This window comes from Volvox carteri, assembly GCF_000143455.1.
Source record: "Volvox carteri f. nagariensis unplaced genomic scaffold VOLCAscaffold_59, whole genome shotgun sequence".
Classification (NCBI taxonomy): domain Eukaryota; kingdom Viridiplantae; phylum Chlorophyta; class Chlorophyceae; order Chlamydomonadales; family Volvocaceae; genus Volvox; species Volvox carteri.
Genome location: NW_003307602.1, coordinates 399,122 through 416,428, shown reverse-complemented (window position 1 = coordinate 416,428; position 17,307 = coordinate 399,122). Strand labels below are relative to the sequence as shown.

At 55.1% G+C, this 17,307-nt stretch overlaps 4 protein-coding genes across 4 annotated transcripts in view; 2 read left to right on the top strand and 2 right to left on the bottom strand.

Moving 5' to 3' along the window:
* Positions 1 to 135: 135 nt before the first annotated feature.
* On the top strand, positions 136 to 1,306 carry VOLCADRAFT_97264 (uncharacterized protein; the record flags this gene model as incomplete). Its single annotated transcript, XM_002956268.1, has 3 exons — positions 136 to 149; positions 641 to 1,042; positions 1,246 to 1,306. 3 exons carry the CDS (start codon positions 136 to 138, stop codon positions 1,304 to 1,306), a joined length of 477 nt encoding a protein of 158 aa, XP_002956314.1.
* Positions 1,307 to 1,490: 184 nt separating this feature from the next.
* On the bottom strand, positions 1,491 to 7,067 carry VOLCADRAFT_121503 (uncharacterized protein; the record flags this gene model as incomplete). Its single annotated transcript, XM_002956218.1, has 9 exons — positions 7,030 to 7,067; positions 6,680 to 6,749; positions 6,139 to 6,220; positions 5,766 to 5,836; positions 5,526 to 5,591; positions 3,515 to 3,730; positions 3,399 to 3,445; positions 2,997 to 3,060; positions 1,491 to 1,868 (listed from the first exon to the last, which is right to left on the bottom strand). The coding sequence occupies exons 2-9, from the start codon at positions 6,743 to 6,745 to the stop codon at positions 1,491 to 1,493; spliced, it is 990 nt and encodes a 329-aa protein (XP_002956264.1). The 5' UTR covers positions 6,746 to 6,749; positions 7,030 to 7,067.
* Position 7,068: 1 nt separating this feature from the next.
* On the bottom strand, positions 7,069 to 9,673 carry VOLCADRAFT_121502 (uncharacterized protein; the record flags this gene model as incomplete). The annotated part of the gene is made up of 6 exons (XM_002956217.1): positions 9,327 to 9,673; positions 9,202 to 9,250; positions 8,544 to 8,677; positions 8,197 to 8,278; positions 7,758 to 7,869; positions 7,069 to 7,150 (listed from the first exon to the last, which is right to left on the bottom strand). Coding segments are annotated over exons 1-6 (699 nt in total), but the record flags the coding sequence as incomplete, so codon positions are not given.
* Positions 9,674 to 10,039: 366 nt separating this feature from the next.
* Positions 10,040 to 17,307, top strand: part of VOLCADRAFT_119333 (uncharacterized protein) — a gene marked incomplete at both ends in the record, with an annotated part of 11,628 nt that continues 4,360 nt past the window's right edge. The window contains 11 exons of the mRNA XM_002956267.1: positions 10,040 to 10,076; positions 10,200 to 10,333; positions 10,376 to 10,747; positions 11,278 to 11,520; positions 11,800 to 11,895; positions 12,794 to 12,898; positions 13,252 to 14,475; positions 14,785 to 14,905; positions 15,185 to 15,264; positions 15,830 to 15,997; positions 16,296 to 16,446. Of these exons, the coding sequence (XP_002956313.1) occupies positions 10,040 to 10,076; positions 10,200 to 10,333; positions 10,376 to 10,747; positions 11,278 to 11,520; positions 11,800 to 11,895; positions 12,794 to 12,898; positions 13,252 to 14,475; positions 14,785 to 14,905; positions 15,185 to 15,264; positions 15,830 to 15,997; positions 16,296 to 16,446 (2,731 nt within the window). The remainder of the gene's footprint in view (positions 10,077 to 10,199; positions 10,334 to 10,375; positions 10,748 to 11,277; positions 11,521 to 11,799; positions 11,896 to 12,793; positions 12,899 to 13,251; positions 14,476 to 14,784; positions 14,906 to 15,184; positions 15,265 to 15,829; positions 15,998 to 16,295; positions 16,447 to 17,307) is intronic.

Here is a 17,307-nt window from a genome sequence, read left to right as displayed (position 1 = left end):
ACGACTTCCCTTTCTTGTTATTCTTCTCTTTACGCAAGAAGGCAATCGCAGCCAAGGCATGTCTATATCCTCCAACAAAACGAACCCAAGCGGATAACCAAGCACGGCAACGGTTGCGGTAGACATAACAAAAAAATGAACTCCGGGAAGTGAGCAACAAAGCTAGGTCCACCGTACATGTGACCTAGCCGTACACCCTCTACCCTGGCCTCACCCCCACAACACGGTAATCCCCCCGCCTGGGGATTACCGTAATACAGCAACCCAGCCCATGACGAGGTCCGTATGGTCGTACAATACCGTACACAACCGTACCTGAAACTAACCTCTAAGAGCTTCACGCTGATGATTTCAAATAAGTAATCCTCCAGTAAATTTACGTCACATCAGATCACATCAATAATACCGTATCAGGGCCGAAAGCGCAAATCCATATCGGCTGAGTACAACTCCGCCCCGCCAAACTCCCCAACAACACCGCTGCTGTCGCCACCACCACCACCGCCGCCGCCCCCCCCAGACGCGTGCGCCGCTGCTGCTGCTGCCGTCGCTGCCGCCCCACCCTCAACCCCCGCCATCTCCCCAGCATCCCACACTCCGATTTGTCCGCGCCCCGCCGCCACCTCGTCCGCCGTCGCAGACGCGGCGGCCCCGGCGGCAACCAGCGGCCCCAGCAGCCGCAGCGCCGCTCGATGTCCTACCTCACACGCCGCCGCGAGCGTGTCGGGATCCAAACACAACGGGTGGCACCCGGCAGTGTGGTCCGGGTAAAGCGGCAACAGGTAGGCGCCCATCGTACGCCGGAATTCGTGGGGGCAGCAGCGCAGCGCCGAAACCAGCCGTTCGTCCAGCATGGCAGGAGAGTGCGATTCCGCGGCACCGGCGGCACGCCAGGCGTCTCGCATGTACGGCGCGTTGAGGACCGTATTCTTAGCCAAGACCTTAAAACCCGGAAAGTAATTGATGTTGATGATGAGGTGATTGTTTGGTTGGGGGAAATGGGCGGGACAGGACAGGGCAGGACAGGATCGGGGGGGGGGGGGTCAGCTTTACCAACATGAGGAGCGAAGTATATGAGCAGCACATTGAAAGGGGCGCAAAAGAGTTGACAGGTGAAGGGAAAGACGAACCACAAACGAGTGAAGGTAGGGACGGGACGGGACTGGGCAAAGGAGTTAACATCCCCGGCTCCCGTTTAACGCCACCAACACAACCCCTTTGACCACACTTTTCACGTCTCTCCAGTCATGCAGACACAAAGGTAAAAAAAGCTGTCAGCCAGGAACAGAAGCTCACCAAGCTCTAGAGGTAAAAGAGAGATAGGTAGGTAGAGAGAGAGAGAGAGAGAGAGAGAGAGAGAAAGAGAGAAAAAGACATTTTTACAAGGGAAGAGGGATCTTACATAATAAATTTATTTAACCCAAAAATAAAAAAATATGAAACCAAATAAAATATGAAACTAATTAAATGTCCTTCAGTCCTATGTCTGTCTAAAAATGAAAATAGAGCTGCTCCCCGCCAACCTCGATGGTGTGTTGAACCCGCCGCGACCAGGGCCCCGTCCCAGTCGACGGTGGCCTAGTGCACAGCACTAGCACATGGGTGCAGCCGTCGCGGATAGCAGACGGCAAGGGAACCGGCTCGAATACCGCCGCGTCCACCAGTGTACGACCGCGGAGCCGCCGCGGCGGGCCGGCGATCCGCGGTACGGCAGCAGTAGCCTTGAGCGCCTCCGCCAGCTCGCCTTGGTCGGCGAAATCCGACAGTACGACAGGCTGTAGCGAGTCTAGGCAGGAGGCCACGATCTTGAGAGGTGTGGGGGAGGTTAGCACTGCGTCCCAGTCTAATGGCTTGGAGGTGTGCATGACCTGCGATGGCGGTTGTGCAATGGCGGTTGTGAAAGCGGTTATGGTGGTTGCGGTTATGCGTTCGTGTGGTTCAGTTTCCTCCGGGTGGTGGGTGAAAGGGATTTTGTTCTCGGCGCTGAGTTTTGTTTTTTTCCCCTTCCCCCCTTTCCCCTGGTTTGGGTCAGGGTTCTTCACCGGGGTACCCACAAATTTCGGTCGTGTCCGAAATCCTCTGAATAACCTATCGGGGCCCTCCCCGAATCAGCCTGACACTTTTTTCGGGCACCCCGAAACTGTCTGAAGCTTTTTTCGGGGTAAAATTTAGCTGGATTCTATCGTAATATGCAGGACGGCTGAATTAGCAGATGTTTGACTTTATTTTGGAACATGGCGCCTGGGAGCAATCGTTCAGGGAAGGATTTTACCCTGAACCAAAGAGGCGCCGCTCCTCATCCACCTCTGCAGCAATCACCTCGATGCGATACAGCCGCAATTCACATTTGTACTTGTTTGACTGGTGACCAAGCGGACCTAATACCGCAAGCCCGGTTTCCAGGCCCTTTCCGCGCCTGAAAACATGCAAATTTACGCCTAAATATCGTTCGGTTTTCTCCGAAAATGCCTTCGGGAGGCTTCGGTTGGGTCGCCGAAGAAATGCTTCAAAAGGCACAAAATCCGTTCGGGATGCTCCGGGACACACTAATTTTCCTTCCGGGCAAAAAGGAAAAATCGCAAAAATGTTCGGGCCCGAATCGGGGTGAAGAACCCTGGTTTGGTTTTTTCCCCCCTTCCCCTCCTGTCCCTGGAAGTACGATGCGGTGTGATGAGCGATGTGGCGTGTCCTGTCCTCTAAACAACCTCCCAATACCACCACGCCTTGACAACCCTCATCATCCGTAACCTCCTGCCTCGCTGCCTTTATTCCTGCCCTCCTGAACTCCCGTTTCACATTCCCTTATCAAACAATTACTATACTAATAGTAAAATTCATTAATACTTATATTAATATTAATATGGATATTGTTGTTGTTGTTGCATGAAGTATTGCTAAGTATAACACTAACACTTTTATTACGAAGTACGATTCATGGAAACGTATCACACGCTGATGTCAACATCATTCAAATTAAGTACCCCACATTGACCTACGTGGTCAATCAGGAAGTCGATGTTCATGACGGGTCGTGCGGACGACTCCCGAGAAAATAAATTCCTACAGGGAAGGAGGGGAAAAACCCGCGAACAGCGTGTGTGTGGGGGGTTGATGGCATGAGAGCCAAAGATGGAGAACGGACGGGGTGGGTGAGTTTGGAAAGAGAAGTGAGGAGAATCAGCGACATGTGACGATCCGAGCAGCGGTTATTTCGTTGTTTCAAATTTCTTGATTGTATTTGGGCACGTTATAAGCGACGCGCACTGCGGCGGCGAACATAAAAAAATTGCGTTTTGAATGTCGTTTTAAAAGTCGTTACCAAAATCGAATTACCATGTAGCTCCTTACATGCAGCTCAGACGACAGGCAACCACCCTCGCTCCAACTAACTGAATTACCTGAAATCCAAAAAGGCAGTTCCCTGAGTAAGGTCTTCGCGATAGATCTGCAGACCGTGTCGTTGTCCGGACAGGAAATAGGTGGCGTTGATGGCGCCCGCTGACGCGCCGTACACCGCATCGAATACATCCGTAAGGCCCAGATCATGGAGGGCCATGAGCATGGCACCGCTAATGCAGCCGCGCATGCCGCCGCCCTCAACCACCAGGCCAAGACGGGCGCCGTCACGACGGGCGCCGGGGCGGCTGCCGGAGCGGATTCTGGAGGCTATCAGACGGAGTGTCGGATGGTGGTGGTTGTGGTGGTTGTGGTGATGATGACTGGAATGGTGCTTGCGGTGGGAATGTAGCGAAGGGGCGTCGCGTGGGGAGGTGGTGCTGTGCGCCTCGCTTTCGACGGCATCATCATGGCGCTGATGGTGACGGTCGTGATGGTGGTGGATCCGGCGATGTTTTTGATGGTGGTGGTGGGCAGGGGTTTGATGGATAATAGTAGTGGTGGTGGTGGTGGTGGTGGTGGTGGTGAGGTTTTGGGCTGGTGGGTGAGGCTGGCCGCTGGCGTCGGCATGGAGAGCTGGTCCTATGGAGTCCGCATCTGCTTCGCTGCTGGGACTGAGAATTGCGGTCGTGACTGCTCGAGATGTAGTAGTTGTTGAGGCACCCTTGATGGGTGGTTGTGGTGAAGTAGACAGTGTTGATGCCGTTGTTATAGGCGCGGAAAGTATCAGTCCCCGAACCAAACTCCGCAGCTGTGAAAGACGGGATGATAATGGTAAAGTGGCGCGTTGTGTCAGCGTCCTGATACCGGCGCCAACAGAGTCCTCCTGGCAAGAGCAAGAGTCGCGACTGATGATGTCAACAAGCAACTCAGGACAAAAATGCGAAAGCGGCTCGGTATCACAAATTAAGCACATGACGGCGAATCATTTGCATTTGTCCCGCTCAATGGAATACTCACAAAAGTGGCCAGCGAAGCAACACGGGTGCGCGCGGCTGACTCCCCGAAAGCTGACTTCTGTACAAGCCTAAATCCAACCATTCTCATATAGCCAATTTTCTGTTTTCGCACTGATGCTTTCACAGTTTTTCGGCTTGTATGTTCGGCACAACATAGACATGAGCGTTGAGCAGTCTGCCTTGCTAGGTAAAGCCTTGGGCACATATTTGATAGAACCGTTACAAGGAACAATAGCGACGGAATGTGCTAAAAAAGATTCCTAAGCATGAATCTTGACTCTCCAGATGCAAGTGCTGAACGGCAGGAGGACCACGCGACAAGCACTTACGACAGACAACAAAAACAAGTAACGCAATATATCAACATTGCTCTCCATATGTATTAACCCAATCAACAGTATACATGCATATGCAACAGTCGAAGGGTCTCGTTGACGCCGATGGGGTTTGCGGCATGCATGGTTCAAACAACAACCGCGGAAGCACATTCAACCAAACATTTAAGCTCAAGGCATCCAGCGTATAAGTTCAACAGCGTCGTAACGAAAAGTGCAGCGATCCATTGAAGTTGCGAAAGCCTAACCGCAACTATGCGAGCCTTGTCACTGCCATGTTGTCACATGAACTTGTTGGCCATATCCTTTCCAGTGTCCTTCAGCTGCGGCGCAGCTTTCCCGACGCCAGCGAGGTCATCGACGCCCGACAGCTCCGAGACCGTGCCGGTCTCCAAGAACTCCTGTATCTGCGCCCACAGTACATTTAAAAAGCGCACGAGCCATATTAAGTATGCTTATTTACAGTTGGTCTATGCAAAAAAGCTGATCCTTTAGTAGATCCCACGGAACATAGCCGCACGTCTCAATCCCCACACAGCCCGTCCGTAAGGCTTTCCGGACACGATAAAACCAACACCAATCAGGAACCAAGGCAGGAGGATAAGCACTACGCGCACAAAAATCATGGGAACGACACATCTCACATCCACCCGAGCACCTTATATGAACGGCCAGAAAAGAACACCCTGGAGGATAGGAGCTCAACACAGACAGCATTTCCCAACCCACAAAGGTGAGGCCGCTCGGAGCGGGATACAGCAGAAATAAGACCCCAATTCAAAAATAAAACAACGTTGCCCCGGCCACAATTCTCGCCCAACCAGCAACTCCGCACCTTGGCGATGGAGCCCTTGCCCACTCCGGGCAGCTTGGCCACCTCCTTGAGGTTGCCGGTCGTGATCTGCAACATCAGCAACGCCGACAAAAAAGCACTATCAGCACCATCCCTAACTTAGCACCATCAATAAGTCAATAAGTTCTCATACTTCATGTAGCGGTAAAAAAAACAGTGGGGTCAATCACTGGTAGACAGGGACTAATCGCTACCATCGCTCTTTCGCTTCCCGTTTCTCACCTTATCGGGGAATTCCGCCAACACAGCCGCCACCTTGTTACTGGAGATGGCCTTGAACTTGGCCTTGGAGTCTGTACGGGAAAACAGATAAACACAGCCACCCCTCCTCAGCCTTATGACGCTCCAGAGAAGTACGGAGAACGCAAAAGCGTATGCGGCACATCATGGCCTAGTTAGCGACAGGGACAAGTAACATCATGCTTAGGCGGCAGTCTCTCTCTCTGGCAATCCCCTCACCGGCCTTTGCAGCCCTCCTCTTTATTGTATACTGTTCCACTCGTGGAGCAGTGAGGGGATTGCCTCGCCGGCCTTTGCACATTACTTAGGGTTACAACTCCCCTGAGGACGTGATTCTCCCCCCGACTCAACGCACCCATCTTGGCCTCCTCAAAAAACTTGTCTGCCAGCTGACTGAACACGGTGACCAGATTCGAGTTGTCGGGGTTGACCGCCTCCTGCCCATGTAGTACGATATAGTACGAAGAATACGGAGCATATATACACACAGACATCAGTACACACATACATACGTATAGCCGGGGGAGTTGGGAGTAGAGTACGATTGCAGAAGGGGTTCGCGATGTGTTGGTGTGGTAAAATAGTTAGTATTTGTATGCCAGGAGGATGTGAGGGTGGGGATGTGACGGTCGGTAACTGCAGAACATGTACGACATCTCATGGGAATGCAAAACATCGAGGGAGCGGGGGAAACGGACTGCTGCAGTGAAGAGGGGCGCAGCGGAGCCCAGGAAATAAGACTCCGTGGACGAAGAATCGACCCCCCAAGCACAAACACTCAGACGCTTCTCCGCACCACCTCCCCACCCCTCCTCTCGCCTCCACATTCCCCACACACGTTCCTACACACACACACACACACACACCCTCTACACACACATCTTCTCTCATCTCACCGGCTTGCCTCCCTCACCCTTGCTCTTCTTCATCACACCCGCGGGCAGAGCCCGCTTGCCCTCCATTTCCCTACGTATGGGCATTTTCTCTTCGTCAAATTGCGATGGCCGGGTGGGCTCTTGATGTGGGTCACGGTGCGTAATGAAGCGGCAAGAAGGCCGGGTGGAGGAGGCGGTATGGGTATGGGCGCAAGCTGTGGGTGTTAAGGAGTAACAATGGCCGAATGGAAGATGGAGCCACAGTTCCAGTGCCCCGTCCGCCGTCCTCCCCGTCTCTTCTCAGATTCATCTCCTTCTTCCCCCCCCCCCAAGAAATACTCATTAAGACTCACGAGCCCACTCTCGCTCACCCGAACTCCTCCTGCGGCAATCTGAACCCGATGCCGATGGCGGCCGCAAACGCCTTGTCGCTGTCAGCAAAGTCACCTGGCCGACCCGCCGCATCACCCACGTAGAAGCTCTTGGACAGGTCTGTTCAGGCGAAGTTGAGAAAGGAGACAGGAGATGAGATGCAGCGCCCGGGGACCATGCAGGGGCCAGGGATGGCGGTGGTTGGGAGTAGGACACAGGGACACAGACAGCCCTCTCTCTCAGACAGAGATGCTGTACGATAACGTACAGCCAATACGCAGTAGTGGGTCCCAGCTGCGGGGGTAAACGGGAGGAGACGAGAGAGGATGTTGACATGCGAGTTCGCGGCCTCCCACAACCCCTGACCGGTCATTTTCCGTAATCGACTTCCCCCCTCCTGGAGTACCTCCGAGGACCTCCAGGGGGGGTTAATGGACTGAGCCAGAAAGGACAACTTACTGATGGAAAGCAGGGAACGGGACAGGTGATGGTCGTGGGGTGGTCAGCCGTGCAAACCGGTAACGACCTTCCGTTGGTGGCTTTCATGACGTGGCAGACTCATGTGCCTATATGGAACGCAGACTCATGCCTACGAACTGCCGCTGGTAGACTCCCCCGAAGAGCCTCTTCTTGATTTCCCTCCACTTCCGGGCAAGGCAACTTCCTCCGGCCCATACGTCCCCCTTCCCGGGCAACTGTCCCCTTCCCCGTACAGGCCCACACCCACCTGGCTGCACTCCGCCGTTGTGTCGCTGACAGAAGAAGTGCCACATGCCCGTGTTGGGTTTGCGGTTCTGGTCGTCCAACGTCGCAGCGAATACCTGTACGGGAATACCCAACTGCAGAATGGGGGTCGGGTGGGGCGGGATGGGAGGAGGGGGTTACGACGGGGGCGACAAAAAGGGCAAACATAGATGGGAGGCGGGCCGGTGCAAAAGATAGCCTGAGGCCGCTTTAGGAGAGTTGCTTACCGCCTCTCTCCGTCGAGAACCCAGTTAGCTATACCTACTCTCATCTCCACATCCACTATTCCACCCGAAGCCAGGTAATCATACCGTGTATCTCCCACACGCGATCGCACGTGCGCACTGGGTTTTTCGGCCCACTCACCTTGTGATTCTACCCACGCGCCCTACCCTCCCACCAGCATCCCTTCTCCTGCTCACCTCCTTAACCACTGCGTCAATCCGCCCCTTGACCTTTTCCGCCATCTTGCCCGTCACGGCGCTCTTTACGCCTCCCTGGTTGCTGCGGGGGGAAGGGAGAGGATGAAAATGAGATGCCATATGAGGGGAGGATGGGGGAGGCCAGGAAACACGGAGACAGTGACCGGAACTCAAAAAACACATTACCCCCGCAAAGCACTGATCGGTTTCCGTGCAGTACGTTCCTCTGAAGCACGTAATTTGAATGGATGCCGTTACAATGGATATCTAAGTTGCATCGTTGGTGAATTAACCTCTCACACGACAATATATGTAATCATTTTCACAACATTGTATAACGGGCTTACGTGAAGATGACTACCTTGTACCCCGAGTCGTGATAGGCCCGGATGGCGTTGGCCGTGTTCTTGTTAAACCACTTGTAGTCTGATTCATCCTTGGGGAACTGCGCACCGCTCTTGGTATTGACCATGGTACCGTCCTGCAGGTGCATACGTGCACACACGGACACACTTTCGCTGACACAACCACGCGGCCCAGATTATAGGCACTGAAGATACGGAGGAGGAGTCGTGCCCCTACAGCTGCATCGCACGCAACTTAGTTCCCTTTCATATGCTGGGGAATATTAGCCTGGAACCCTTGCTGAATCCACTTCATAGTGGGATTTGTACACCTGCTGCGGATAAGCTTCATTTGCTTCGTCCCCTCTCCCCGTTCGGGCTATTAACCAACATTCTATCCTCCTCTGTTTGTCCTCCCGCCCTTCATTTTTCCAAGAAGGCGTTCCGGGAGTGGCAACTGCAAAGCACGCAGGTGCCCTGTAACCAATATGTACATGCCACACAGAGTTGCAAACTTAGATGAGAATTGGGCACGCGTGGAATTGCTGGATACCAGACAAGGATGAAGGATTCCAGGCAATTGGGGCTTGGGGATGCCCTCTTCAAGCCGAGAGGTTGGAGCCTGGTCAACGCGACAAACATCACAGAGTTCCCGCCATACCAGGTCAACAGCAGCAATCTTGTTGTTTGGTCGTGGATCACCGTAGGTCCTGCGTAGGTTCGAGGGGATTTTTAGTACCTAAACAAAGCGGGCAACGGGTTGATGCTTATGCTGACCATGCTTACTTGTAAAGGAGCGACGGCGGCTCAAATGACCATCCTGAGGAGTTCGTGAATGCAGCCGTTTGCTTCTTAGGCTTAGGCGTCGCTTTTGCTGCCGGCGCTTTGGCTTTCTTCTTGGGCTTTTCTTCCTCCTCGCTGTCTTCGTCCAGCGGAACCTCCTCCTCGCTCAGCTCCTCGTCATCCAGCTCCTCCTCGTCGGAATATTTGCGAGAACGTTTTGGTGCGCGTTTAGGTCGGCCAGACATGGCTCGTGAGCAAAGTGGGAGGAACGCCGGAAGCAACGCCGGAAAACGGGTCAAAGTTCGAGGCCGAAACTGACTTCTCCTGGTCCAAGCTAATAATTGACCCTGCATACGTGGACAAAGGATAGACGAGGAAGGTTGACCTCCTTGCAAGCAAGACAGGCCACAGTACAATATGTACGGCAAACCCTTGTGGCTTTGTCAGCCTGGGCAAACCCAATGAGACAATGACCATCAACTACGTAAATCGTAGGAATAATTTGGCTTTCTGTGGCTTTAATTACGTTACGCATTTCCTACCGTAAGTTAACTGTAACTCTCACACGAACGCGAGTCATCGTGCATAACAGGTCCACTTTTCTCTATTTAAAAACATTTGAACCAATTGCCTTCCATCAGATGAGCACTGCCCGGACGCGCGGGGCTTACTCGCGTCGTCCGTGGCGCGATATGGTGCTGACCCTTGGCTAGCGAATGACCTGTGAAAGCTTTGCTGGTACAAGGCACAATGGTAGATCCTTGACTGAAATGCATGGGGCGTCAAGCGCAATACTGTTACCCCAGCTGCAGAGCCATCATCCCAGCAGCGCTTTCCTCCTTGGAGCTCTTTTACTGTGTCTGCTGCGCTTGACAGATGGCGCTCCTCCAGCGGGCGTCGTGTATGCCGGTACGAGCAAAGCCCTTTACAGTGCTTTGGCATCGCTGGAGGTCTCCACTGTGTACTTGACCGCCACAATCAAGCTGGATCGCAGCGACTGGACGACAGCAGTGAGCATCTCGCGAAATGTCACCGTTTCGGCCCCTCCACAGTACCAAGCCATCGGTTCTTATGTAACAATAGACTTTTCAAGCGTCTCGAGCGCTATATACATAAGGCCTGGCGGAGAGGTTATTTTTCGGTGGCTTGAAATCGTCAATTACACAGCAGAAGTCGGTCAAGCAATGCTGATTGTGGGCGCATCACCGGGCGGACGAGTCATCTTCCAGCACGTCGTGCAGCGGCGCCTTGCCGGCTTCGGGGGAAAGCAAACTCTCGATGAACTGCTGCAGCTGCCTCGCTTAAACCAGACTACCGGCAGCCCTAACGGCAGCAGCGATGACCACCAAATCGCATTTTTCCTGCCACGTTTCTGCTACAACTCGACTCGCGACGGCGCCGGACCTCCCTGCAGCACCAACCTGGTAGGTCACATCTTGTCCCCGTCCAGTACTGCTTTCCCTGCCGTTCTCCACGCCCTTCTCGCCGCCCTCCCACCAAGAAATTGTGTTCGTCAGTCCGCATCTCGTTCCCCTTCCTTTACAGTCACATCTTTTCCCGAATTCTTTTTCCTTACTCTCCCCTCGTGTGCGCTTCCCCCTCGGACTTCCCCCCTTCTTCCTTGCTTCGGATGCTGACAGTTGGCGTTTTTGACGTGTCAGCAGTTGACCGTTTGTTGCTGTTGCTGTTGCAGCTTCAATGGTATCTGCCGCACTCGCCAGTGGTTCGTCTTAACCCCCAGCCCTCGGGCCCATCTGTCGCCATCCCACCCCGCATGCGGTATTGGGGGACAGATGGAGACGGAAAGTGATGGGAAGTCATGGAATGATAGGTACCAGCCGAAGTTGCGGATGTGTGTTATGGACACTCCTGCACACCCAGGCTGTCAACCCCCTGTCAATCTTCTCCCTCCCACCCTCCCCCACGTGCCTCATGACCCCGCGAAACGGCACAGGTCTACATCGTGGACGTGGCCACACGGCTAGGACCCGCCAGCTCACCGTACTTTGCTGCTGGCCTGGCGCTGGGCGAGTACGACTTGTTGCTTGAAGAATCCGTACAAATTTCGGACAATGTGGTGGATCCCAATTGTCTATCCAGCGCCTCAGCGTCCGAGTGCGTGGTTCAACAATTGCGGTTACTGGGAATCGAACCCGTGCTCGTGAAGGCGAAACGCTCGGCCAGCAACCTCGTCAAGGTCAGTTTTTTCACACACAACCCCCGCTCTCTCTCTCGCACTCGTTCCCTTCATGCGCCTGAGTGTTTTTGTGTTTCCTATTTATCTACCCACATCGCGTCTCCCGATCCCCACCTCTTACCTTGAATATCCCCACCGCCTACCTTGTACTTGTGTATATTTACGCATTTTATAACAACACCGTCAACAACTCCGGCCCCCAAACCAAAGCGTCTATCCGTTGCTCTTTGCACCTCTGGTTCCCCCAAACCAACTAACTAACCAACAAACAAAACTCAGATCGTGGCGTCGTTAGCCATCTTGCTAGCGGCTGTGGGGCTCTTCCTCTACTTCAGACGTCACTACCGGACTTACCAGGAGCGCCGAGCCAGGAGGGTGAGTGGAGGCTTGTATCGCTTCGGAGGGGGGTGGAAGGGGGGGAGGGACGGGGTAAAGGGGGGGAGGGGTGGAGGTAAATGATGTGATGACGCACAAGAAGAAGAAAAAGGAGGAGAGCAACACGGGTCCGCCGTTGTTGTCCGTTCTGCCGGCGCTGTCCAACGCACCTCCATTTCTGAGGGGGGAAGGCAGAGGGGAGCGGGACGGGCTGCTGCTCTGCTGGGTGGTTGTGGCGGTGGGGTCATGGGGGTGAGGGGTGGGTCCCGATGGCTATGGTTGGGTAGAGAAGCGTGTGTGTGTGTGGGGGGGGGGAAGACGAACCACAAACGAGTGAAGCTGCTGCCAGGGCAAGAGTGTACCAAACGTATAGAACTGACCGGAAGGAGCTGTGCCTGGGCGTGTTTGGTCGGGGGAAAGGTCGGGGAGGTGGTGATGGCCGTGGCGGTGTTAGTTGGGGGTAACGGAGGACCAGGCGACCCGGCTCAGTGTCCCTTCACACCTTCAGTGGCCGGGTGTGTGTTTTACGTGTCTTTGTCGTTCAGTGTGCAACTAGGGAAGGCACTCATGGCCCAGAGTGGGGGGCTCAAGGGGAGGGGGAGAGGGGGGACCAGTCTAAGCCGCTTCTAATCCAACTTCACATGTTGTCCACATCGCCAGACCCCCTGCTCTCTCTGCTCTCTCCCTCTCTCTCTCTCTCGTCCTGCGTATTTCCATTCGCAAACCGTTTTCCCCCCCTCCCGCTCTACGTTTGATACACTCTCTTGCCCTGGCAGCAGCTTCAAAATCGTGTGTGATTCGTCTTTCCCTCCCGCTCAATAACAACAACAACCCCCCAACACTGCCCCCTCGTTTTTTCCTCTCTTTCTTTCTGTCTGTTCCTTCCGCTTCCCCTCAGATGCGGCGTCTGAAGGAGGCCCTGGGAATGGGTCGCGAAGCTCACGGCATCATGTTCAACGGGCTGGATGGGGAGATACCTGACTGGCAGATCATGCCCATGCCGGTGGGAGGGAGGGAGGGGGAGGGGAGGAGGGAGGTAGATTGAGAGGGGAGGGAGAAAGCCGTGCGATGATGCTTAAAGCAAAGTGCCAAACTGCTGGCGACTGGGGTGCGGGAGAGGGGGGGGGAGAATGTTGTGCACAATTGGAGGGAGAGGAAGGGGGGAACGTTGCACGGGGAGGGGAGGGGAGGGGAGGGAGGGACCCGTCTGTCGGTATATCAGTCTGTCTGTGTAAGCGGGAATTGCGCGTGTGCTGATCTACGTAGGAAGCTCACCGTAGACCGTACCAGATGTTAGTTAGTTTAAGCTGTTGTCGTACAAACGACCTAACGAGTGTTCGGGGTCTCGACTCGCAGGTGGGTTATGCACCGGACGAGGGCGGTACGGCAGAACTCCACCAGAATTCAAATATCCGCAATCTCATCAAGGACATCAGCAACCGTCCTAACCGCCAGAACCCCGAGTACGACAGACCGGAGGATTACGAGGTCCGGATCGAGGTAGACGGCGGCGGCGGCACTGGCAGCGGTGGTGGTACTGGCGGCGATGGCGGCGGCGGCTTGGAGAACTGTCCCATTGCAGCGGAGGTGGGGCTCCTTCGGCCGCCAGTTGTGCCGACGTTGTTGCTGGGCCCTATGGCGACTAAAGATTTGGAGGGGGGAGATGCAATGGTTTCGGAGCAATTTTCACCGACCCAGGTCGATCCAGGGGCGGTCTCGGCAGGCGCCGCCGAAACGCCGACTGTAGATAAGCAAAGAAGCGACGGCACCGCCGCCGCCGCCGCGGTTACCGTACATCATATCCGGCCGTCAGGCGGCAGCGGTACGACGGGTGCTTCGCACCAAAGCGCCAGCGGTACGAGCGTCAGTCATACGACGGTGACGATGCCGGGGCCGCCGATGGTGACGCTGGCGGCGATGTTGGCGGGCGTCGGCGGCGTTGGCACCAGCGCCGCCGCCGGCGGACAGAGCAGCTCTAGCGGCGGCCGCGGGGCGTCGCAGGGGCTCGAGGTCTCCACAACGATGGCGGTGACGAAGGCGGGGTTGGACGTACTGCTGGCGTCGCGGGTGGCGGCGATGGGCGGTAGCAGCAGCGCCGCTACAGCCGCCGCCGCCGCCGCTGCTGCAGCCGCCGCCACCAGAAGCGGCGGCGGCGGTGGATCCGGCGCCGCCACCTTCTCTATTCAGTTGGGCGGGGGCGGCTGTTCCCAGTCGCGAAGTGCGTGTTCAAGGGAATCGCAGACGGCGGCAGCGGCGGCGGCAGCGGCGTACAGACAGCCAAACGAACTCCAACCGCCGCTGTCGTCGTCGCAGCAGCAGCTGCAGCAGCAGCAGCAGGGTTCAGGGTCTGCAGATACCGGCGTGCAGCAGCAACAACAACAACAACGACAACAACAACAAGCGATCTTGGCGGCGGGTGGGGACGGCGGTGGCGGCGGCGGCACCGCCACTGCCACACGTCACGCCGTCGCGTCTGCCTCCGCTGCAGTTGACGTTGCGAATAGGATTATGAAATCGAAGGACAGCGACGACGATGATGAGGACGAGGATGGGGGGCGGCGGCGGCGGCGGCGGCGGATGGTGGCGTGCAAGGACCGGTAAACGGCGGGCGGGTAAGGACGACGTCCCGCGGGCGGGTGAGGGCAAAGTGGGAGCTGTAGCTGTAGCTCTTGGGTCTTAGAACTAAAAGTCGATGTACGAGTAGATGTACGAGCGTACGCGGGCGGCGGCGGTTGGGGAGCCGGGGCCGCGTCTCATCCCAACGGTTCACCAACGACCTTCACCAACCAACTTTCATAACGTACAACCAAGTGTCCAAAGCCCTTAATTAAGTAACAAACCATCTCCAAACCACCTCCAACCGCTTTCTAACCGCTTCTCAACCGCCAGGTTGCCAGCCTCATGGACGAGCTGGAGCAGCTTCGTCGGGACATCATGGCCGGGGTGAACGACACCCAACTTCATATCATGTCTGTGGTTGGGTCAGGGGCTTTTGGAACTGTGTATCGAGGTATGTTTGTCTGTCTGTCTGTCTGAATTATGATTGTAAGTCTATCTGCCTGCTGATCTGGACGGGGGGAATGTATACATGTGTACGGATGTACGACAGTATGTACCCATGTACGACATGTATATACACGGAAAGAAGAAAAGGACATGGCCGGGTGGGGGTGTGCGCCAACATTTTTGTAAACCGTGTGTAAGATTGGTTCACGTATGTTTGTACACATTCGTACATATTCCGTACACACAGTTTTTCCATACACGCTCTCCCCCCCATCGTCCGCAGGTCAGTGGCAGGGTTTGGAGGTGGCGGTGAAGACGGTGGTGTTCAGTGCGAGCAGCGAGAACAGGAAACGCGCTCTGCAGGTATGGGTATGTATGCATGTATGTATGTGTGTGCACGCGCTTGTGTGTGAATGTTCTGGTTCATCTTAGCCGCGCGAGAATCGAGTAACGCTGATATTTGCACACACGATGATGATGGTGATGATAATTTTCATCTGACTGATGAACGGAACGTTTTTAGCGATTAAGGGCTCAAAAGAAAAAAATCTAAGAAAGTTCCTTTTACGACTTACGACTTACGACTTACGAAAACATTGGGTACATTTGGATGTAATAGTAGTCCAGTAGCAGCAGTGGAGGAGTAGTCCAGTAGCAGCAGTGGAGGAGTAGTCCAGTAGCAGCAGTGGAGGAGTAGTCCAGTAGCTGCAGTGGAGGAGTAGTCCAGTAGCAGCAGTGGAGGAGTAGTCCAGTAGCTGCAGTGGAGGAGTAGTCCAGTAGCTGCAGTGAAGTGATGCCAAAACGTGTACGTGTACGTGTGTGTGTATGTATGTATGGTGGGGGGAATAATTCCAGTCCCTTCCCCTCCACTACTCGCCCCCACTAGCGGCGCCCCTCGTCCCCCCATCTCCCACAAACACAAACACAGGAAGCTGCCCTCTGTCAGAGCATCAATCATCGCAACATCGTGGCGACGTACGCGGTTGACGTACAACCGCTGGGTGCCGTACACAACAACAGTACGGCCCCCGTGGTGTTGGGAGCCGGGCCAACGCACAACAACAATAACCGAAACTCCACACTGTCAAACTTACTGGTAAGTTCGTTGAGTTGGTTGGTTGAAATGATGATATAATCTGTTTATAAATTCCTTTCCCCCGTTATTGTCCGGCACTGAGATGTATATTAGAGTCTTCATTTCTTCTCCACTCCCTTTTTTTCTCACAAATACACACTGGCGCTTAGCGCGTCAACAGTTGCGGCGCCATCATCACATTCATGCCATCATCTTCCTCCCCCCTTTCCCCCCCCCCGCACACAGCAGCAGCTTCAATCGTGTGTGGTTCGTCTTCCCCCCCCTCCCCACACACACACAATCTCTCTCTCTCTCTCAGCACTCGTTATATCCCTTTGCAATCGTGTCCATTCATTCATTCATGCGTTCTCTGGGCCCCCCCGCCTTTTCCTCCCGCGAATCCGGTCCACTATGGGACCATACACACACACACACCTCCCTGCAGGACTGGCGACTGTATATCGTACAAGGTGCGGGGTGGGGTGGGGTTCGGCGGGGTGACGGGGTTGAGGGTGACGGGGTTGAGGGTGAGGGTGACGGCTCAACGTGAGGGGGCGGATACCTGCATGTGGATCTCGAGGCTAGGGGGGGGGTGTAGGTAGGGGTGTGTAGGGGGCCGGGGGGAAGTGGAGAGGAGGTGGGGCCGGCGAGCAGGTATGAGACGGAACGGGATGAGAATGCATCGTTGTTGTTGCTGGCGATAATGGTGGTGGTGGTGATACTGGTGATATGCCGTTGATGACGACCCGCCTTCCATACCCATACCCATACACGCCGTAAAGAAACTGAAGAACGAACGGCTGTAATGACAATTCAACCGCCGGTAATCACAACTCAACCGCCACAACTAACTTCCCACGTTGCTTCTAACCGTTTTTCAACCGCCAGAGTACTGCGACGGCGGTCCGCTGCGGAAGCTGGTTCAATCCCAGTACCTTCAGACAGCCAACGGACCCAATATGGTTGGTCGGGGGTTGGGCGCTCCAGGGGGGAAGTTTGGGAGGGGAGAGGAGGGGAGAGGGAAGGATAGGAGAGCAGGGTCAAAATTGTAATCGCTTGCAAACGCTCAAGAGGGACTCAACGGGCCCCCCCCCGTCCCTTCCTTGCCTTGTAAACCCGCCCCGCCTCGCCTCGCCTCTTCCCGCCCCGCTCTCTCCCGTCTCGTTGCCAGCCTTCCTGTAATGGCTTCCTCGCTCTCCACTCTTCTATATCAGCATCACTCGTCTGTGGTTCGTCTTACCCCTATGCATCCAACCCAATCTTGACCCGGCATATAATCCCCCACTTCCCTAGTCAGTTGTTCGTCTTACCCCCCCACCCTTCCCCCCCAC